Raw genomic sequence first — 21,494 nt, forward strand, 5'->3', positions numbered from 1 at the left:
GTAGTAGTAAGTTAGGTGATAGGATCACCATCTCATTTTCCTTTTCCTTCCTACTTCACTTTAAGAATTGCTCAGTCTGTCAGCCCATAGTTTTTCAGAGACTCATAGGCCATTGATGTTCTGTGATCAAGTTTCTGAATTTCAGCTGTGTCTTCCCCTTCTATTTTTTTAATGAAACAGCTTACCTTTAGCATTGGAATAAAATCTTCCAGTTGATAGAATTTAAGAAGATAAGCATGGTGCAAGTCTGAAAAAAGTGTCTTTTTAGTTTGGTAGTCCTTGATACCTACCTTCCCTGTCTGTGTCTCCTCCCTAAGCCAGCTGTCAACGCTCCTCCTAATGCAGGCCAGGATGCTGTTGAGCTTCTTTGCCTGGCTTGTGGTCAACTTCCTGTCTGCCAGGACCCTCAAGTCCTTTTCTGCCCAAGCTGCTTTCCAGATGGTTGGCCCAGGGCCTGTACAGAGGCCTGGGATTATGCCTCCTTATGTGCTGGTCTTCGCATTTCCCTTTGAACTTCTCAGCCGATCTTTCTGTCTTGTTGAGCTCCCTCTGAATGACAGCTGACTCTCTTGGTCTATCAGCCACACCTCCCAATTTTGTATAATAATGGAACTTCCTGAAGGTACCCTCTGCCCAGTCATCCACATCACTATTGAAATTGCTGAACAGTACTGGCCCCTGTCTTGATCCCCAGGATACTCTACCAGTGAGTGACTGGCCTCCTGATGGACTTTAGTGCTGCTGATCTACGTTTAGAGCCTGGCAGTTCAGCTTGTTTTCAGTCCAGTCATGGTGTGCGTGTCTGCTCTGTGCTTTATCTGTCTTTTGATGAGGAGGTTGTTAAGTCATGCATGTGTATCTACAGGAGAACAGGTGGTTTCAATTCTTCCTGAGTCTGTATCTGTCTGAGAGAGACAGAAAGGTCCAGAGCACAGTTTCCAACTGTCTACCTACTCTATGCCCTTTGCTAAGAATAGCCAGTGTGAAAACTAAAGAAGAAATCAGACTTGAGTAGTAGAAAAAGCTGTAGGTATAGCTGTGTCTTCTCTCTATAGAGGCAGATGATTTCAAGTTAATTTGGATGTTACTGTATATTTGATCATGGTAACTTCTCTGCTGTTTGTCCCTGATAGGATTTTCCTCCCAGTTTTTTCAACTGAACTGAATAAAGCATTTTAGGATTTTTAAAGGTTCACAGGAGCTAAGGCTTCCTAGTAGAAGGAAGAATTATTTATTGTTATCATTTAGTCTAGAAAAGCTTTTGTGAAGTAGACTTTAAAAATCAGGAGAGTGAGAATGTCTGTTGCAGCATTCCTTCTAGACAGGTGTTTCAAAATGCATCAATGAAGAGTGTTAATATAGTCCCATATCCTAAAATGCAAACACGAAACAAAACATTAAACAAAAAGTTTTTTGCCGTGATGCTTAACTCATTTTGTTTTGTTCTAGGATGGAATTCATAAAGGCAAGTTTGAGGATAGCTTGTCTAATAATTCTGACTCTGTCTTGAGTATCAGCACAATTGCAAATGCTATTGCTAATGCTTCCTCCAGTGCTGAACCTTCCCAGCTAGCTGCTATGATGATGGCACTCTCCAATAAAAGTAAAAGAACACGTGTCCTTCCTAGAGCTGCTAAAGAGGCTGAACTCTCTACTAATGAGGCATTATCCAGCAATGAGGAAAGTAGTGCATTTGATATGGAAAAATACCTCAAAAAAACAGATGAGAACAGATGTGAAAGTGAATACGAGAGTGTCACGAAACATGAAGCATCTGTCCAGAACCTTACATCTGATACCTTTTTAGTGGGTAAAGAGAAACATAAGGATGCTTTTGCAGAAGACTGCATCAATTATCACAGCAAACAGCAAGGAATAGAGAAGCGATTGCTTGATTGTCTTAATGAAGAAGGTGACAGTCAGAATTTTTCAAGTCTATCTGGTGTTCCCAGCCACAGAGATGTAAATGCAGATAATGTTCGGTGTTCAGAAAAGTTGTCAGATTTGGTAAATCGTAAACATTTACAGTCAATGGATGCCGATATTGGATCAGAGACACTTAATGGAAATGAAGCCCACACATGTGGAATTCTCTCAGCAGCAAAACTGGAAGTGGCACAGCGACATCTGCTTGCTTACCAGAACAGCAATCTCACTAATGCATGTAGTATAGGGGAAGATAGAGAAACAGCAGATCAAGCAGCAAATACTGTTCCTGAACCGTGTAATGATTTAGTGGAGAGAAGTGCAGGAAATACTGTGTCCCTCAGCAACTTAAAACCTGCCAAGCAATTGAGTAAATGTGTCTCAGTAAGTCCTACAGCAGCCAAGCCTGTGCAGAAATTGAACAGTGATGACAGGAGGCAAAATACAGAGAAGAGAAATAAGGATGCCAGTACTCCTCATAGGGGGAATGCAAAACATGTAACTTTTGAGAAGCTGTCCCCAGCTTTCCAGACTAATACTGGTAAGTAAACCTATATAGATGCAATTATTTGTTGAAAAAGCTTTTTTTTTTTTTTGTCAGTAAACTTGTTTCCTGTCCATAAATAAATATGGTGCTTAAATTTTGTTTATTTGCCAGAGCATAAACCCGTTCTACCTGAATGTGACTTAAATCTGGAGGGTGAGCAGTGTAGCTTCAGACCTTCAACTTCACCTCTGATTCACTCTTCTCCTAGTGAGACTTCTGGAACAGCATTTTCAGGGTAAATTTCTTGGTGCAGGTTACAAGAATTAGTGCTTCATAAGGATTGTTGAGGGATCATGTGTTCGTTTGAATGTTGACTGTGATCTTTATTAGGCTAAGACTTCATTATACACTAAGCTGGACATTGTATAGACCAATGTAGATGTGTTTTTTAAACTTAGAAGTATTTTGCTCCATCTGGTTCTCTCATTTGTATCATTGCTTATTGTGGGAGAGGGTGGGTAGAAATGTTTGTGTGGCTTTTGACTATTTTGATACATACTTGTGTGCAAGGTTTAAGGTTACCTTAGCAACTGAAAGTACAATGTTTCTTAAATGAGTTCCAGTAACAGTAAGTGTCATAAGATTCCAACTAAATTAATTTTGCAATCTTAAACACTAACATGGCCAGTAGCTAATGGTTGTGTGCAGACTGATAAGATGAGGCAACTGATTTCCCTGACTTAACTTTAAACTTCGTTGTTTGGTATTTAACTAATGTTTGTGTTTGGATATGTTATTAGAATTACAGGCTGTCTGGCATTTCTCAGAAATTAATATGTGCAGGAGAATATGTATTTTTGCAGCCATGTTATATAGCTCTTAGCATGTCCGGTTAAAATTGTCAGTGCTTTGTTGTCATGTTAGCTTTTTTTGTTGAGCAAAGTGCTGAGAGACCCTGTGTTTTCAGGTGTTTGAAATGAAGAGAATCTCAGCAGGAAACCTAATGGTGTGATGGAAGGTTAAATGATTTCATTTGACTTTTTAATCTAGTTAGATACAAGTATATTGATTCACCTCTTTTAATAAGTTGTGTTGTTTCTGTGGCCTTGGCATCTGAGGTCAGTTTTGGAATTCTGATGTTTTACCTATATAGATTTATATAGAGTGAAAATGTGTTTTATGTACATCAAAGCCAGAACTTGTAAAGATTGAGAGCTGATTTCTCATTTCTATTGCATTTAACAGAACAGCTAATTAAGTTGACTTTTAGAATAGTATCGGTAACGGGTAACATTGATTTTCTTGATGGCAGCATTAAAAATATATATTTTATTATTGGCATATTTTGAATCTCTTTTTTAGATCTGAAGTGGACTTTACTTACCCATCACGTTGTCAGGAATCTCCTTGCAAAGAGAATGTGGTACCTCAGTCTGTTTACTCGAGTCCAAGCATGAGCAGGTTAACCTATGTCTCTGCATCCGGCAGCGCCCGTAAGAACTCAGCAGTGATGCGTAGTCCAGAGACATCCTGGGTAAGGAAAAAAACCGGCACCTCAACCTTACCCCCAAACCAAAATTTATAGGTCAAAGTAATTCTAAATTAGAAAAGCCTTAAGGGTTTTCAAACAGTTTAGGATATGCTGTGCATAGGGAGAAGGTATTCTTCTTTCCAGCTTCTGAGTTATATGGAAATTTGAGTTTTGGTATCAACTGTGCTAAATGCGCACACTCTAATAAATACAAACATAGTAAAACAATCAAAGAACTAGGAACTTTTGAAAAAGTTTGAGTTGATGTATTTTTTCCTTTAATTCTTTTTGATGGTTTCTCATTAAGTCATTCTGTTCTTGGAATGTGCTGCAGTATTCCAGTAGTATTTTGCAGGATCTATATTGTTCTCATCATACCTGAGGCTCCCTTGCTGTTCAGCTTCAGCTGTTGGCAGAATAATTTTCCTGGTTTGTTTTTTTTCTGGAGAAATATTTATAAATACATAATGTAGCTTGGACTACTTTTTTCAGGACTGAAACGATAATTTTCTACCTCTGACAGTCATTCTGAGTGTTTTTACTGGTTTAGAAGAGAATGCGCACTGAGGGTAAAATTTGTGTTCAGATTTGCAGTCTTAGCCTGATTAAAATAATTGGCAATCTTTTATCTGAATTTGTGCATTCCTTGGAATCTGAAATCTGTTACGTCTCTCCCTTTCCAAAGTGTGTGTAATTGTGGATGGAATTTTAAAAACAGACAGATAAAACCTGAAGAACCTTTCTGATTTACATGCATGTCTGTGTTAATATGAATGCTCATTCCAGCTATACCCTACCTGTCAAAATGGCAGGTCTCTGGACTTCAGTGATTTCTTGTGAGCACACAAAGAAAATGTCTGTATCAGTGCATTTCCATGCATCTCAAATCCTTTTCAGTTACTGATTTGGTTCAAGACCATTCAGTTTTTTGGTTTTTCTAATCTGTCTAGTATGTCTGGTGTGTTGTCAATGCTGTTTTGAACATAAATCTAAAAATGCAGCACCACAGAGACCGCTGCAGAGAAAATCAACTCCATCTCAACCAGACCCAGTAAAATGTGTCTTAAGGATAGGAGACAGATTGGTGCTGCAAGTTTTCTTTTTCAAGGTGAACAGTCACAGTACTAACATACATACTAACATACTAACAAGATTTTGTACTAGTAATGTTCAGATTTTCCGAGTTGGGCTAGTGCTGATTAAATTGTGACCACTGACTGTTTATCACATAAATATATATATACATATATATATATATATATATATATATATATATACACACAGTTAAAGAAGTAAAACTTCAGACAAGACAAACTTGATTATTTATATTGGATGGCAGTCCCCATAATGATCAGACAGGAAAGTTTCCAGGCAGTACAGAATTACGTGTGTCTTATGTATCCTATTGCTTTTCTTAAACATGTGATACTGCATGTTATATTTGTTTACTAGGATGAAGATGCTGGTGAACTGAGCACAACAATAATTCAGGCCAGCCCAGTTCCTCTGCAGGAACATAGAAAAGAAAATCTAGAAGACCGCTCATGTCGAAGAAATAGAAAAAAAGCAATACTTAGTACTGACCAGGAACAAGAAGAAAATGAACTTGCTGGTCTTCAAAGAAAACCTCATAATGTACTGGACCAAGAACTGGCCAAAGAAGGTTTTCTGAGGATGAATCAGCTTCCATTTATTCCTTCAAATGGACCAGCAAATCATGAAGAGCTAGACCGTGTTAAATCAGCTTTACCAAGTCAACTCTGCACCTTTCCGCCGCTTTCTGTCAACATGGATGCACAAGAACTGTGTCAGGATCAAACAAACAAAGCACAGAGACAAGGAATGCCTGTTTATTCTGGATTAAACACCTGTTTGCCATGCAAACAAAACCCATGTGGTGAACAGCATGTTCATATATCAACTGTTAAATCCCATGTCACTACCTCTGAGAGTCAAGCAATCTCTTCTTCTGTCCCCACCTTGCTTACAGGGCATTGTCTCGCAACAACTCCATTTGCACAACAGCATCTGGGAGCTAAACAACCTCCAGGAAATGCAGTTCTGTCTCACTTTCATGGCTGCAACGCTGCAGGTTTTGGCCTTCCAGCAGGGCTTCCTTGTTCTGGTATCCCAGGAGGACATGTTGAGAATCCACTTATGTTAGGAATTCCTTTAGGTCCAAATATTGGTCCTGGCTTTTTGGGTGCAGCTTCACTTTATAATCCACACAGTACCTCATGGAGTAATAATATCTTAAATATAAAACCATGTACTGGACAACCTCTTGGAGCTGGGGGAAGGGAGTGGGAGTTGTCAAAGTCACCTGATAATGGTGAGTGTGATTTTTACAATGTATTTGAAATACAGCTGTGGACAGGAATGGTGATAGTGATGTTGCTTATGTTACAGTAAATACAATTAAGATGGTACTAAATGTAACTGCAATTATTGTTTATGCAAACCCTGTTACTAGTTTTCCTTTAATGTTGTTCTCTGAATTTAGTGCCTATTCTTATAGCTCCTCTAATGGTCTTAAAAAAACATTTATCAGAATTTCAGCATTCTTCAATGTTAATTAGTTTTCTGTTTGTGTGAAGGATGTAGAACTACCTTTCATAGGAGGAAGAGAAATCCTAGCTGCAGTTCAAACTAGGCAAGACAAGTCATGCTCTTGAAATTCCATTGTATGTTATCTGGAAAGTAGAGGACATTTCTATTTTCAGCCTAATTTAGCGTTAGCAGTCAGTGAAGGCCAAAACTCGTAAGAAATTTGAACCCCATAGAGGGTTGAAACTGTTTGCTGGTTTTGCAGGGAAGGATGAGCTGCCAAGTGTCCTCTGTCCTTTCTACACTTAGCTCTAAACCTAAGCAACACAAATTACTATTTCATTTTAAAAACTTATTTTAACCTACAATCTTGCTGTACTTTTTCTTTCCTGGCTAATTCTTTCAGCCTAAATGACAAACTAGTAGAATTGAAGATTTGAATATGTAACAGTTTAGAGCTTGTTTATTGATCCAAATAATTGATCTTAGTGCATTTTAAAATAGTGAAATACTCCTTACCAATTTTTATACTAACAAGATTTTGTACTAGTAATGTTCAGATTTTCCGAGTTGGGCTAGCGCTGATTAAATTGTGACCACTGAGTGTTTATCAAGTATGTGTGTGTGTATATATATATATATATATATATATACACGTACACTTTGTGGGTCTCAATGGAATGTGCCATTTCCATAAGCATTTGCTTGTGTGACAGTAAAACTTTAAGATGCAAATTAGAAATGATCAAAATGTCAAATTTCACGCTTATGAAAAACATTGTTATGAGAACTGTAGGAGTCAAACATTTCCTTGCCATAATGAAGCATTTGTCAGATGAGTTCACAAACTTGGTGGCAGCCTGAATGCTGATTTGCTTCTGAGTACTTGTAACTAATAGGAGCATATTTTCTTCCAAAGGACATATAAAAGTACCAGAAGAACTGAAGTTTCCTACTGCCTGTTGTGTGGGAATTGCATCTCAGACGGTTCTTAGTGTTTATAATCCAACTGACCGGTGGTTGCAGGTCAACATTGGGATACTCAGTGTTTCAGTTAATGGGGAAAGGGTAAGAGATTTTTTCTTTTTCATAAAGCTGATTAATATTGTAATCTTAGCAGATATCATATGTAAAATCAAGGCCCTCTTTACAGATCTGTGATTTTTTTCCTGTTTTATCATTAATATACACAAAAGCAATCCTACTTTCTTTAGCCAGGCCACCTGACTTCCTCTGGCAAGTAAACTTGGTGAGGTAAATGCCACATGAGGATTGTTCTGTAGAATTATGTTGTGTGTATGTAATGTGGAAGGTTTGAGTTTGAGTTATTCATTCCCACCTTTGTGCTTGCAAGAAAAGTCAACCATAGGCCAGGAAACATCCATACTACTGAAAAAAACTGCTATAGGACTGTTACTGCAAAAATATTTTTGGCAGTTTTCTCCTCTTTTTCTTGAAATCAGGAGATCTTGAGTGATGGAAAATGAGAAATATTTAGGGCAGGCTTCAAGCTAGATGGGGTGTTCTGTGGGTTGTAGGTAGCTTGTAGGCCATATGTTGGCTGTCTTGCACTTCAATTTTGTTAAATTCTGTATAATTCTGTTATCATACTAATAGTTCCAGAAGTTAAATACCTTGAGAACTTGAGAATGACTTAGATTCAAGGTCCATCAGAAGGATTTAATTTCTTTTATTGATGAATACACTTAGTAGAGAAGAATATAACAACAGAACAGGCATAGGATACTCTGAGCTTTTGGCAGTTTGATACCTGGTAACTTTAGTTAGCTGTTATTTCTGTTCTTACTAGTTTTTGGTATAGTGCTCTTTATCTAGCTAATCTGTTGAAACTATGAAGTGTTGTCCACAGTTCAGTTCAGCTGTAGATTGTATCAAGTATTGCTTTTTTCTTTTTTAAAATACTGTTCATGCTGGTTTTTTCGTCCATATTACTGAGGAATAGCAGACAATTATTTGCTTTAAATATTGCATCTTATAAGTCTTAGAAATCCTGATCACATCCCTCAGGTATATTCTTCCAGCAGATATAGCATGTGTCTTTCCAGGGGCATGATTTCTGGTTTTGATCTTGTTTTCTTAGAATGCTTCCTCTTTGAAGAACATCAGGCCACAATTCTGTGTGCTTGTGTGTATGTATAGATGTGTGTGTGTGTGTATAAGGATTTGTTGCATGATTTTCTAATCAGCTTCGTAGAGCTTTTATGCATCTCCTGTAAACAGTGATTCTGTTGGATCAAGAGGTGATTTTTTAAAAATGAAATTGCTTTACAGTTGTTTTCATGAATAAATATATGCAATTGTTTGCACAGTGTGATTAAAACCGATGTTTTTTTCAGTCAACTTTGAGATCCACTGCTGTTCTTTCTCAAAAATCAGGGTTTTACTTAATAATTTTCCCAATGTCAATCTTTCACTAGATGGTAGAAAGAAACCTCAGCAATTTTCAGGCTGACTTGTCTGTTTAAATTAAAAGAAGAGGTCTGCAGTCGAGCAGGATGCAAATGGGCCATGGATATGAAGATGCATTAATTAAATGGAGGAGAAATATATACAAAATGTCTGTGTTAAGCAGTGGTGCCAGATGGAAATTAAATGTCTTCTGGTAAAAGGCCTGTTTGAAAATGCCAGGTATTTTGTTTTTCAGATGGATCCTATGAAATATCCGTGTTTGGTTTTCAAGAATAAAACCATTGTAGGACCCTACTCTACCAACGACCTGAAAATACTTTTCTTACCTTCCCGCTCGGGGATCTTCCAGTGTATCCTCAATGTTTCATCTTGGCCAGTTTCTGCAGATGCTGAGACAATCGTTCAGTCAGAAGCTTTGGCAAGCAGGGTAGTTCTGACAGCAGTTGCTGAAAATCCTAATATAGAAGTAAGTTGCTGTTTATTGTGGGTCTTTTGTTGTTGCAATTTTATGAATAATTTCATGACACTGGAAAATAATAGGATTGCAAGGTTGCTCCTCAAAGAAACTTGGAATTTCATATGTTTGAGTGGTAATAGAGGAAATTTTTTGAGAAGCACATTGTTATCTGGGAAGTTCCAGTTGTGCAAAAACAGCTAGCTAGAAGTGAAGGCTTCTGTGTGGAAAGAATAAATTAAAAATTACTTTTTTGTTGTTAAAAGACTGGGCATTACTTTTTCATTGTTCAGACCTTAAACATCTGATGCTTAGCTTATCAGATGCTTATCTGCTGTGTTGGATTGGGAATTTATCATAACAAAAAGCATTTCTTTCCAATTGTAAGGAATTCTTTATTTTTTACATAAAGTAGGCTTTGTCTTGGTTTCTCACTACCACTACCTTGTTTATGATTGTAGAGAATATTTTCTTATTTTGGACTAATTAAAAATTAAAACTACATGCATGTGTAAAGTGCTTTTGTCTTGTGTCTTATCATGAAGAACAACCAGGTGAGAGAGTGTGACAATAATTAAATCTGGCTTCATATAGTTCTTGATTTAAGAGTATGGACAGGCATAGAAAGGCTTGATGATACTTGTGGAGGTGCCTGAACAAATTACATGGTAGTCTGTGACATGGTTGATAAAAGTAAAATTTTCAGTCATCAGCCACAGTGGACATTTTCTTTTAATTTATGGCGGTCTTTTAACTTGCTTTGGGCTAATTGTGTTTTGAAGTAATGAATGCACACAAATTGACATAATTTTTAATGCTTCTTCAATAAATTTTTATTTATTTTTAATGCATTTTTAATTCTTTCACATGTAGTCCATTCTCCATGTTATTCATAGTATATTCAAACTTGTGTCATGTTCAAATAAAATTTAAACCTTGTGCTCAATCTTGTTGTTACATTCCTGAGATTGGAAAAAGTACCAAATAAAAGCTGTATTTTGCTGCAGATCATGACATTTAGGTGTTTTTAAGCTAGCAAAAATTACTGTCCCTTATTTTCTTAACTTTCAACTTGCTGAAATGTGTTTTTAGCTATCTAAAACTGGCATTTCTTACTTGCTAGCAATAATCATGGTTTAAACTTACTTTTAATTTGCATTATCCAAAATAACTTGGTTGTATGCTGGATTTTGGTGGATAAACATTGCACTAAGACTGGCTTCATTGATTGAAGTAAAATGTATGGGAGATAGCCAATTGGCTGTAGCCCCTTCTAATATCAAAGAAAACATGATTCTTAGGCTGTAATAGTTTGTATTATATGTGGATATAGGGTTAAGAGGGTGAAATAGATGAGTAACATCCTGGTACTTTTGTAGGGTAGAGTGTTTTGAAGGTTTTCCTTTCTTCTAAGTTCTGCTTTGTTTTAAAACCAGGTGGAAACAGGAAAAGAAGATTGCCTGGATTTTGGTGACTTGCCTTTTGGCAATTTGAAGGCTCTTCCCCTAAAACTTATCAACAAAACCCATGCTTTTATGCCAATTAGACTTATTATTAACGCAGTAAGTACAGTAAAGCTCTGTATGTGAGAGCTAACATCTTGTGATACTGGATTTTAGTACCCAAACACTTTGTTACAGATCATTAAGAAATAGATCTTGGACACTCGATATAAGACTTCTCAAGAAGTCTTCTGTTAGTCAGGAAATAAATAGTTTTTGCAGGGTGGTAATTTGATTCTGCTGTAATGGTACCAAGAAAAATGCTTCTGGGATAGGTGCGTGGGGTTTTGTTTCATGTTTCAAAGCTACAGCACAAATTTGTTCCTTTGTTTTTTCCAAGCTACTTGAATCATTCAAAACTTGTCTTGCATTTCTCAGCTTTGTGAGCATTGCTGTTACTGACAATAAGAGATTTAATACTTGTAATACTTCTCTTTTTTTGACAGAATGCAGTAGCCTGGAGGTGCTTCACCTTTTCCAAGGAACCTGTTAATACTTCTAATGAACAAATGGATGCAGTTTCTCAGACAGCAGCTCCATCAGTTGTAAACCATGTGATACATGCAAGCTATGATGGGCAAGTGAGTAGTTTGTAGTTGGTCAATTCTTCTTTTTACTTGCTGTCTGAAGTGACATTGCTGAATATTTGAGTTCACAGTAATGATTTTTGGGCAGCACACCTTTTGCATGTTCAGGTTTTGTGGGTGTTTTGTTTTCTCCTCTCAATAATTTTCTCCCTTCCATAAGGTGAGTCAACCAATTTCTTTTTCAGGATCCTGAAGCTTTAACAGTTTGGGTTCTGTTCCATGCACCTAAGAAACAAATTTCTTCTTCAGGTAAAATAATTGGATTTTCATTTCAGCTGAAACAGATTTGACTTTTAATGTATATGTGTTTTAGAATTGCAGGAACAGGCTGCAAACCTGAAACCATGTTTGGTTTGTGTGTGCTAATATTTCAGGTATCATATTCATTTTTAGTAACTGTAGGAGAAAGAATGTCTCTATGTCTTAATCCTTTATGTATTACCAGGGACATTTTTACGTAAGTATGAAGCTGTACAAAATTTACTGCAAGATGCCTGGAATTTGTGTTAACTCTTGTTACTGAGGGAATTAAACCATCACTTAAGAAAACATTGCATTAATTGCAAAATAGATAATAAATTTGAAGAAATTTCTGAGTTGTTCTGACTTGCTGAATAGAAAATACTATATATATCAACTAGTTTGGCTGGTGTGGTAGGATGAGTTTTTTCTTTGCATTAGTGACAATTTCAGTCACATGTGACAAAAAGGTAAAACTCTTAAATAAGGTTCTGTGAGACTTTATTTAAAAGAGGGGAAAAAAGTCTTGCACTTTTAATGGGAGAGCTGTTCTTCTCACCCCATGGATATGTTAAGATTGAAGAGTAGCTGAAGTGAGACGTGCATCCATAGGAATGGCCTTTGCTGTTGGCACACTTGCGTTTGCTACTCATGGAATTGTTCCTAGATTCCTTGGGTCCAGCAGAGGAGTTCCTGGCAAGAGTGGATGTGGAAGTGGATAGTCCAGGACCTAGCACTGTGATTAAAAGTATTTTTCTCAGAGCAAGAGCTGGAACAGCAAGGATACGTATTCCAAAGGACTTAGAGGTTTGTGTGTATTTACAAACTGTATTTCAAGAACAGTTGGCCTCTCCTAGCCTCCTACTTTTGTAATGTTTGGCTTTATTATATATGTATATATACAGATATACACTTACTTTATTTTTACAGAAAATACATCTGTCTGCAAGTGTGGGTTCAACAGTCAAGCAGCAGCTGCCATTAGTAAATTCTGGAAACATTAGTGTACATTTGAAAGTTCAGGTAGGTTGGCTTTTCCCTCTTGAAATCATTATTTTTGTGCTGTTCATATTGTACTGAAGCTAGAGGTGAGCCTTGGGATTTTAGCTCAGCTCTGTGGTTTGATAAAAGCTTTCCAAGTTTACATAGAGGGAATGAAAAATGCCAAAGGGATTTTCTTACTTTTTTAGAAAAAGCTTATGGGCGTTCTTTTGCTCAACTTCAGTTTCACTTGTTGTAACAAACATACCTTTATGATTTTAAATAAATTTTAGCTAAAATATTTGTTATGTAAAAGTAGGGAAGCCTGTGCTGCATAGCAGGTGTTAGTTAGCTGGTAGAGTAAAGCCTGCTTAAGGCAAAGATGAATATTAGCATTGGGAAACATCTGTATTTTCTAACAAAACTGCAGTAGTTTTTAGTGTACATCTTGCCAACCCAAAGTGAATTCTTTTCAAATATGCCATATCTTTACTTGACCTTTTTGAGAATCTATGGAAAGTGTGGTTCCAGACTGAAAGATAACTAACCACATTTGAAATTTGCATTTCAAAGTCAACAGAAGGAACAGTTGGTTCCATTTTACAAAAAGAGATGTGTTAGCCCATCATTTCTAAGATCAGAGGCCATGGAAATAGGATCTGCCACATTAAGTGATGATACTGGGTGCTAATTGATAAAGTGTTGAAGACTCCAGGAGTGTTCAAATTGTCTGAATTGCATGTAAAACAGGTGCAGAACCAAATTGTATTACATTTTGTAGAAGTATTTAGTCCCTTAAAATAGGTAACTAACCCTCCCATTTGCCCTTGCCTGCTTTCAGATATCAGATCAGGACAGCTGCTTTGCTGTTAAACCCGAGGATCTTTTCCTTTTTCCTGGAGAAGAACAAGTAGTGACTGTCCAGTTTTTTCCAAAAAGCACAACAACTACAGAAAGGTAATATAACTAATTCTGTGCTGCATGTGTTAAACTGAACTACTTTTGACCTTAGGGTAATGCACAAATTGAAAGTTTCACCCATATGAGAGTTTTTGACTTCAGTTGTTCTCATGAGAGTTCTCATCCATTACAAAAGGATTTTTGTTAAGGTTCACCTTTTCTGTAGAATATCTCCCTCTTATAGGTGTGTGTATAGCAGAATGAATAGATAACATTTCCTATCAAGAAATATTCTAAGACATATGTTTAGTGTAAATAAACAGAGTAAATCCCTGTGGCCCTTTATCCAGTAGTTATTTCAAAAGTACAGCAAAGCTTCAAAATACTTACCTTCAGCAGCCTCTTCAGTTGCTTCCCTGAGGCAAGGGAAATGTTATTTCTGTTTTACATGTGAAAAATGTCAAGAACAGATCAGGATCCTAAGTATTTATTTGTCTGCTGTACTCAAATAAAAGTTTGTTCTGTACAACACTAGTGTACAAGTTCCTTTTGCAGATGGATGAAGCATTCATAGTTTTGCTCATTAGCTCCTGTTGAACTTCATTCTGTAAAATTAACTTGATTGGTTCAAGTGACAATTAAGATGTCATGTGAGAGTTTTTGGCAATGATTCATTTCTCCAGAGCAGCTTTCCCTCTCTTGCTACATGATTTCCAGTTTCTGCAAGAATGGACAAAGGAATATCTTCAATATGTGTTCAACTTCACTCTCCCCAGTGCATTTAAATAAAACAATGAAGTTCTGTGCTAGTGACAGTATGATCCTATTGGATTGGTTGAATTTTTACAGGCTTGAGGTACTCAAGAGGATTGGAAACTTGGTAATCTACATCCAAGTGCTGCCTAAAGACTAATAAACTTAACTGAGGCAGTAACCAGAGTCCATGTTCTCTGCTGATGGGATTCAGGGCTTTGTTAGCAAGCGTCATAGGGATTCACTGACAGCTAGAATGGAGATTCTTGAGGTTTTTTTCTTGACTTGAAATCTCTCTGTGCTATAACAAATGATTCAGGCTATTATTTAAAAGTTAGATTTCCTTCCTTGGTGCTCCTGGATATCTCACACCTGTAAAAATTCAATGAAGTTTCTCATGGCATTCAAAAGGCATCTCTTTAGTCTACAGCCAGACTTTGTTTCTTTCTAAAATTACCCTGTCAAAATAATTAGTATGGACAAAAAATACTTTTGAGCTGTAGTCTCTGAAATATTTATCTGAATCATTTCCAGATGGAATACTTTGTAAGACTGTGTGAGGTACGTGGGGCATGTGTACTTAGAGCTTACTTTAGGCCATACCTAAAGCTGGCCTTTGTCATAAAATAAAAAGAAGTGTTTATTTTTTTGCCTTAAGAAGATAGTTTTAAAAATGCCTATCTGTAATATTTTTTCAGTTATGTTTTGATTTCCCCAGCTAATCTTCTTCTATTGTGAGATTTAAATTTCTGCATTTATTTTTAAAGCATCTTGAAAATCCTTGTGCTGCCATCTGGGCCTCAGTTTGAAGTGATGATCGAAGGTGAGGTAGAATCTGGGCAAAACAGACCTGTGTCTGCACCTGCTAGGTGCTCAGACATTCCACCCATCCTCTCCAACAAGCAGTTCATTGCCTGGGGAGCAGTATCACTAGGATCATCAGTGTAAGTATAAGTTGAACAGCTGTTCATATAGAATATAATGTTAAGTATTTGATATTGCACTTATTTAAAATAAAATTTCCCATTCACACTGATAATTGGCAGTAATTTGTTCTGTGCCTCAAGTGAAAGAAGAAGTATATTGCAATTATTTTTCTTGTGCAAGAAAGTTTTGGAAACAAACTGATCTTGTTTAAGCTTTGTGTGTTCTTGAGGACTCTTTAGTTATGATTAGAATATCTGGTTCTGTAAGTTTAGTGTGTCATGTAAGTAGAAATGAGGAGAAAAGTATTCTTCAATTAAGTTGATAGAAAAAATTTGTTGATTCTTTTGATACCTATCTCTTGCTAGAGATTAATTATGCTTCATCTCATCCATGACAAGGAACAAAATCCAGTCTGGGTAATGTAATTTGACCATCTGAATAGCATGAACTCTTGATTGATTTGAATGTGTTTCGGGGTTAAAACTTCTAATGTGGAGAATCTGTTTTGCCACCAATTATGAATTATTTTATCCTTCAGACTACTTCTTGTCCACACTTTTTTAGTTTCAAGTTTACAGGTTTATTATTCTATGCTTTAGTGAAACTGTTCCTAATTGTTAGGATGTTCTTTGCTTCTTTTATATGTAAAGTCTGCAAGTTTTGCAAATCTCTGAACTTCTAGTAATTACTTGAAGAACTAATCCACTGTTGGTTGGTACTGAACTTTTTGATTCTGATGATCTTATCATGTTCCTGGTGGTTTAAAATCAATGTTTGTATCCAATAATTGTTTCTAATAGCTGCATTTCTGTTTTTCTGGTTTGTTAAGGTGTAGTGTGCTTCTAACAGTAGTTTTGGTTATTTGGTATTTAGGAATTACTGCTTCTTTCCTGTATGCTGCAATGTTTTTATTTTCTGTTCCTCCTGTAAAACTGTGTTGAGGAACCCTTGGTTTTAGGAAGCTGAAATTATTTCTGTAATTTTGTTTCAACAGAGTACAAAAGAGTGTCTGCCAGTGTTGATAGAGAGAGGTTTTGCTCTCTCTGTCCTCCTCTTTAATTCCAACTGCATGATCTGTTCTCTTATGTTGTAGCAGTTCTGAGTTTGTCAAATTGAGTTTGTCAATGTTTTTTGACTTCTTAAAATGACAAAGGCACTTGCTCTTGCTGGAGATGTTTCCTACCTCTGCTGAGAAAAGCTCTGAGTACCAGAAGCCTCGTCAATGCTAGGATGTATCGCAGAGAAAAAAAACTATTTCAGTCAACCTGATTCTGTTAAGTGACTGTAACTTTCTGTGTTGCTATTACATTGAGAAGTGCATGAGAAGGAGAAGTTATCCTGAATTTAGTTCTTTACAATTGTTCCTGTGAATCTGGGCCAGACTACTCACGAGACTTGGTTTCTGCATAACCAAGTCTCTCTGGATAAACTCATCATAACTGTGTCCTGAAGTGGGGATTTTTATGGATTTTTTGTGTTGATACAATTGCTGCTTTCTTTGAAAGTTCAGGCTGTTAAGTACAGTACTTGAACTTTAGAAAACTATATATTTTTAATATATATGTATATTTGGGGATTGTTTTGCTATGAGTATTTGTGTGTTTTGGTGTATAACAGTGTAGGATGTGTAAGTTTGATAATAGAGAAATAACTTTTTATTTAACATATTCTATTGCTCCAAGAGGTGATTTTTTTCCATTAAATTACTTCAAAATTGACTGTCCCAGTTCCATTGCTTCCATGAATTAATATATGCAGTTAATTTGTATTTGCTGTAAAATCTAACCAAATGTATTTTTCAGACAGAAGAAGTTAATTCTAAGAAATGACTCTCCATCTGTGCCGCAGCATTTAAGATTGTTGATAAGAGGCCAGGATCAAGACTCCTTTCAGGTGCCTGCCATTAAAATTTCTCTTTAGTGTTTATGACAGTTACCAGGCTATGTTTATAATGAAAATGTTTTTGCCCTGAAGTGTTAGCAGCCTGTATTTGTTTTGAGACTGCCAAGATGAGTGTGGTAGAAGAGCTTAAGCTACCCTGGTATTCTTGGGAGCCGCTGAAATAGAAGTGCTGCAGCAAACTGGAGCTCTGTTTACGGCTCTCTAAGCTGCTGTTTCACAGCAGAGTCAGTACTTGGTGGAGTGGTCCATCAATGGCTCTTCTTGCAGGAGGGAGTCTAGATGAGGATAGAAAAACTGGAATTAGCCTTTAGGAATTACCATGGCTAATGGGTCTTTTTGTTATGTAACCTACATTGACTTATATCTCATTTTCCCTCAAATGTTCAGATTTTTTTAAATTTAAAATCTTATACTGTCAGAGAATCATGGTAAAGTTCAGCCTTGACAGGTTGGGGATTGAGGACAAAAAAATCTGTCTAAACTGAGAGGCATCGAAGTGTTCATTATGGGACTATGAAGTATCTTGTACTTTGTAATTTCATTGCATATTAAGCATTGCAACTTTAAATATGCCCTTGTCAGAGAGGTTAATGTGCAGTTCAAAGAAGTTAATTCTTCCATCCAAGTGTAGTAAGTTGTACTGCTATGGTTTTTTTTCTATTATAGTCACTCAGTTTTGATGTCTTTGTTTTTATAGCTGCAAAGTATATTTGGATCAGAACAACGCTTAACCAGTAGCTGGGAGCTCAGAATGCGTCCCAAAGAAGATACGAACATATACCTGATGTTTACACCCACTCGAGTAACTTGCTGCTTTGCAAAGCTGGAAATCAAACAGCTGGGGATTCAATCAAAGCCAGGAATTAAGTTTACTGTAAGAGTCCCAACATAACTTTTAAAAATTTTAAATGTACTTTTTTTGGGTAATTATTGAAAATCTAGCATTGAATAGGTGTTTCTGTCAAAAACTTGAAAATTCAAGATACATATTATGGACATCTGTATACTTGTTAAAGTCATATGGCCACTACATTTTATGCTTTGAACATGAGTATCAGTTTTGCATGTAATTCTTTCCTTTGAGAATGATGAAATATTTTATGTACTACATTAAAAGTAGCCTAAGATTTTAACTCTAGAAGTGTTAAAAAATCTGAACTTGTCTTGTTCTATAGGTAGGGCTTAAACAAACTTGGAAGTAGAACTTGAAAATGATTGAGTAAATTTAAGCTTTTCTATTTCTTGCAAGGGCTTTTCAGTTCACATTTTTAACATTTTCATTTGTTTTTCTGTAAGTGTATATAGTTTACCACAGTTGTACATAAATGTGTTTTGCTAGTAAGCTTTTTTCATTTGAAGTACTTCTTTTTTTGATGGTGTGTTTTGTTTCTCTCCCAGATACCATTATCTGGATATGGAGGAACAAGCAATATAATTCTAGAAAATGTTAAAAAATTGTCAGATAGCTTCTTGGTTACACTGGAATGCTCGTTGTCTGCAAGATCACAGAAAGCTTCCTTCCACGTGAGAAACACAGGTTCCCGGGCTGCCTATGTTAAGGTGCTGTGCTTGGGAAACCTGCACACAAAAACAATGATAGATCCTCAGGTTATGAGAGTGTCTCCAGAGCAGTTTGTACTAAGAGAAGGAACACATGAAGTAAGTACAGTGCTTTGTTCTGAGCAAATTTTATGAATTTAAATTAAATGTCATAATTGAAAATGTCTGACTAATTCTTTATTAAAATCTCACCTATTTTTTATGTCCTGATCCACTTTTATTGTAGTAATCTGTTGACTCATAGTCCAAACATTAATGCAAACATTAAGATTTTTTTTTTCCCTCAGTGTGTTGTCTATTCATTTTATCAGGTGGTCACTGTAACATGGAATCCAATGGAAAAGAACTTCTCTCCAAGCATGGTGGTATCAACACTATGTCTCTTTTGGGGAGATGAAGTTTCTAGGCAGCAGTATCGCAGGTGAGATGTGCTTTGCTGTTGGAACAGACAGATGTTTAATGAGAAGTTAAAGCTAGGGGTATGTGCTGCCACAAGTATATTTTGATGTGTTTCCAAAAAGAGCAAGAACAAGCTAAAATATGATGATATGTAGTGATCTATTAAAAGCCTTCCACATATAAGTTGTTGATGGGGGTTTGTTCATTTATGGCTTTGCTTACTGTAGCTAGAATCCTAGTTAAGGGTTTTATTCTGTTTTAACTTACTTAAATTCAAGTGTATTGGGTTATGGGGAAATGTTTTCATTTATGTATTGAAAGAGATCTGTGTTATGTCTTTGTATTTCTCTTTCTAATGTGTATGTAACTTTAAAGAAAAGGCTCATGAAAAGAATAGTGCTAAAATCCAGGGGTATTCAGTTTAAAACAAAGTTCATGTCTTGGTTTGCTGAATTCTGTTGACAAAGAATGTGTTTGAGTAGGTGTGTATATGAGAAAAATAACATGCACATATGCTCATGGAAACTTGTGGAGAATACCTTGCTGATCTTAAATAGTGGTCATCTTATTCTGCATTTCAGTTTATGTTACTCAAACACACAGAAGTGGCATATTCTGCCTTCAGTGACAGAAGCTGCACTTGTGACTTGTGCTGTCCATGGGGTTCAGTGTAATGCAGAATGTTCAGACTAGGTAGAGCAGTAAGGTGCCGATAATCATAATTCAGTGCAAAACTTCAAAACAGCATTATTTTATTATTGATTTTAAATGCTATTGCCTGACAGTGTATGACAGTCATTGTGTATATCCTTATCCAAACAAAGTGTTAAACACGTCTGGATTTAACTGCATGGCTTTGAATAAAAAGCTCATAGAGTAGCTGAGTTCCTGACCTTGATAGGAAACTGGCTTATTTTAGATATCTTAGAGGATGCTTGTTCCTGTTTTTTTGTATGAATTGTTTTGTGTGAGGCAATGCTCTCTATCTTGGAATCCTCCTTAAAGGGATAAAGTACTTAGGGAACACTTTTGGTCTACACATCAACAAAAACCCATGCGGGAATGCTTTTAGTCTACAGATCAACAGAAAACCCATGTAGAAGCTGAATACAACTACATAAGTATTATTGGAAACTTCATTTTTTAAATTCAGGTTGTGGATGTTATGTATGCAAAATGACTTGTTGATTTTATTAGTCAGCAGGCTGACATATTGTTCTTGAAAGTAGTGGTCTAGCTGGTTGTTTCTTGATGGGAATTTTTCTAAAATCTCCCTTGATAACTTGAAAGAGATGTATATGTCTTGAAATGACTAAGTTGTCCAAGCCAGTCCAACCCCATTCTGTAATTATGCACTAGAACGAGAGCGTGATTTGGGACTTAGGGGCAAGAATGTGAGGTGAGTATTCTGCCTCATCTGCCAGCTTGTGCCCCAAGTTCCTTACTCCAAAATTATATATAGTCAGCAGCCCAGTAAGTAGCTTAGACATGAGAGTTAGTAGTGCTCAGGTATTCTTTCTTCTTCCATGGCCCTGACCTTATCTGAGTGCCACATTTCCTCTTGCTGACCTGTATCTTCCCATTTTTCCCAGGACTATTTATATTCCTGTGCCTCCCAGTCTTTTCTGTGCTGTTGGCAGTCATGCTGTTGGCTCTGTGTTCCTGCTGTTGGCTGGCACCTGCTGCCACTCTGACATTGATTAGTCAATTTTTCCTCTCAAAAAACTTTCACTTGTAACCAAAATAGCATTCTCCTGCTTCCTGTGGTGATTGAAACATCACTCAGATGCCTGATGTACTTATCAAAAATCTAGGTAGGTGTGACTGACAGCAGAGAACAAGTATGGAAAGACAAACATATGGTAACCATTATTTCAGTGTTTCCTTTTACTCTGCAGCAATAGAGGAGGTATTTCTTTAACCCTTTTAAGACTGTGAAAAAACTTTAGTTTTAAATGGATGCTCCCAAATTTGAGCTTGGTGTAGTCAAGAAATGAAGTGAAAATTATACTGGATTCCCACTATTCGTATCAATCTTTTCAATTTGTTGTTTCTACTATTTTGTTTAATTTAATGATTCCTGTTTACCTCTAACAGAGCTGTGATGTATAAAGCTGAGGTGGAAAAACGCATCATCCCAGAAAACAACTTAGTAAGAAATGCTGTATTTGATGAAGAATTTCAAGGGGAGCAGCTTGTGACAGAAGGTAAGACTATAACTTCTTAAAAGAAAAATATAATACTTGTTTTGATGTGGCAAATGTGCTTTTGGCTTGAATCCTAGTTACTTTTTCACTATTTTTTTTATAAATGTAGAAGAAAAATTCTGAGTTTGGACAGTTGTACTGGGCAAAACTTAATTGTATTT

General features: G+C 36.4%; 1 protein-coding gene across 1 annotated transcript in view; it reads left to right on the forward strand.

The window, feature by feature from the left end:
• Positions 1-21,494, forward strand: part of CEP192 (centrosomal protein 192) — a 75,018-nt gene that overhangs the window by 33,726 nt on the left and 19,798 nt on the right. Inside the window, exons 26-43 of the mRNA XM_054285438.1 lie at positions 1,450-2,467; positions 2,585-2,708; positions 3,776-3,947; positions 5,397-6,276; positions 7,411-7,559; positions 9,157-9,387; positions 10,812-10,937; positions 11,324-11,458; positions 11,650-11,713; positions 12,372-12,511; positions 12,635-12,727; positions 13,527-13,642; positions 15,106-15,282; positions 17,068-17,158; positions 17,865-18,041; positions 18,566-18,826; positions 19,039-19,148; positions 21,224-21,333. Coding sequence (XP_054141413.1) covers positions 1,450-2,467; positions 2,585-2,708; positions 3,776-3,947; positions 5,397-6,276; positions 7,411-7,559; positions 9,157-9,387; positions 10,812-10,937; positions 11,324-11,458; positions 11,650-11,713; positions 12,372-12,511; positions 12,635-12,727; positions 13,527-13,642; positions 15,106-15,282; positions 17,068-17,158; positions 17,865-18,041; positions 18,566-18,826; positions 19,039-19,148; positions 21,224-21,333 — 4,174 coding nt within the window. The remainder of the gene's footprint in view (positions 1-1,449; positions 2,468-2,584; positions 2,709-3,775; positions 3,948-5,396; positions 6,277-7,410; positions 7,560-9,156; positions 9,388-10,811; positions 10,938-11,323; positions 11,459-11,649; positions 11,714-12,371; positions 12,512-12,634; positions 12,728-13,526; positions 13,643-15,105; positions 15,283-17,067; positions 17,159-17,864; positions 18,042-18,565; positions 18,827-19,038; positions 19,149-21,223; positions 21,334-21,494) is intronic.

This window comes from Melozone crissalis, unplaced genomic scaffold, assembly GCF_028551555.1.
Source record: "Melozone crissalis strain CALT ecotype California unplaced genomic scaffold, PUWL_Pcris_2 ptg000042l_1, whole genome shotgun sequence".
Taxonomy (NCBI): Eukaryota; Metazoa; Chordata; class Aves; order Passeriformes; family Passerellidae; genus Melozone; species Melozone crissalis.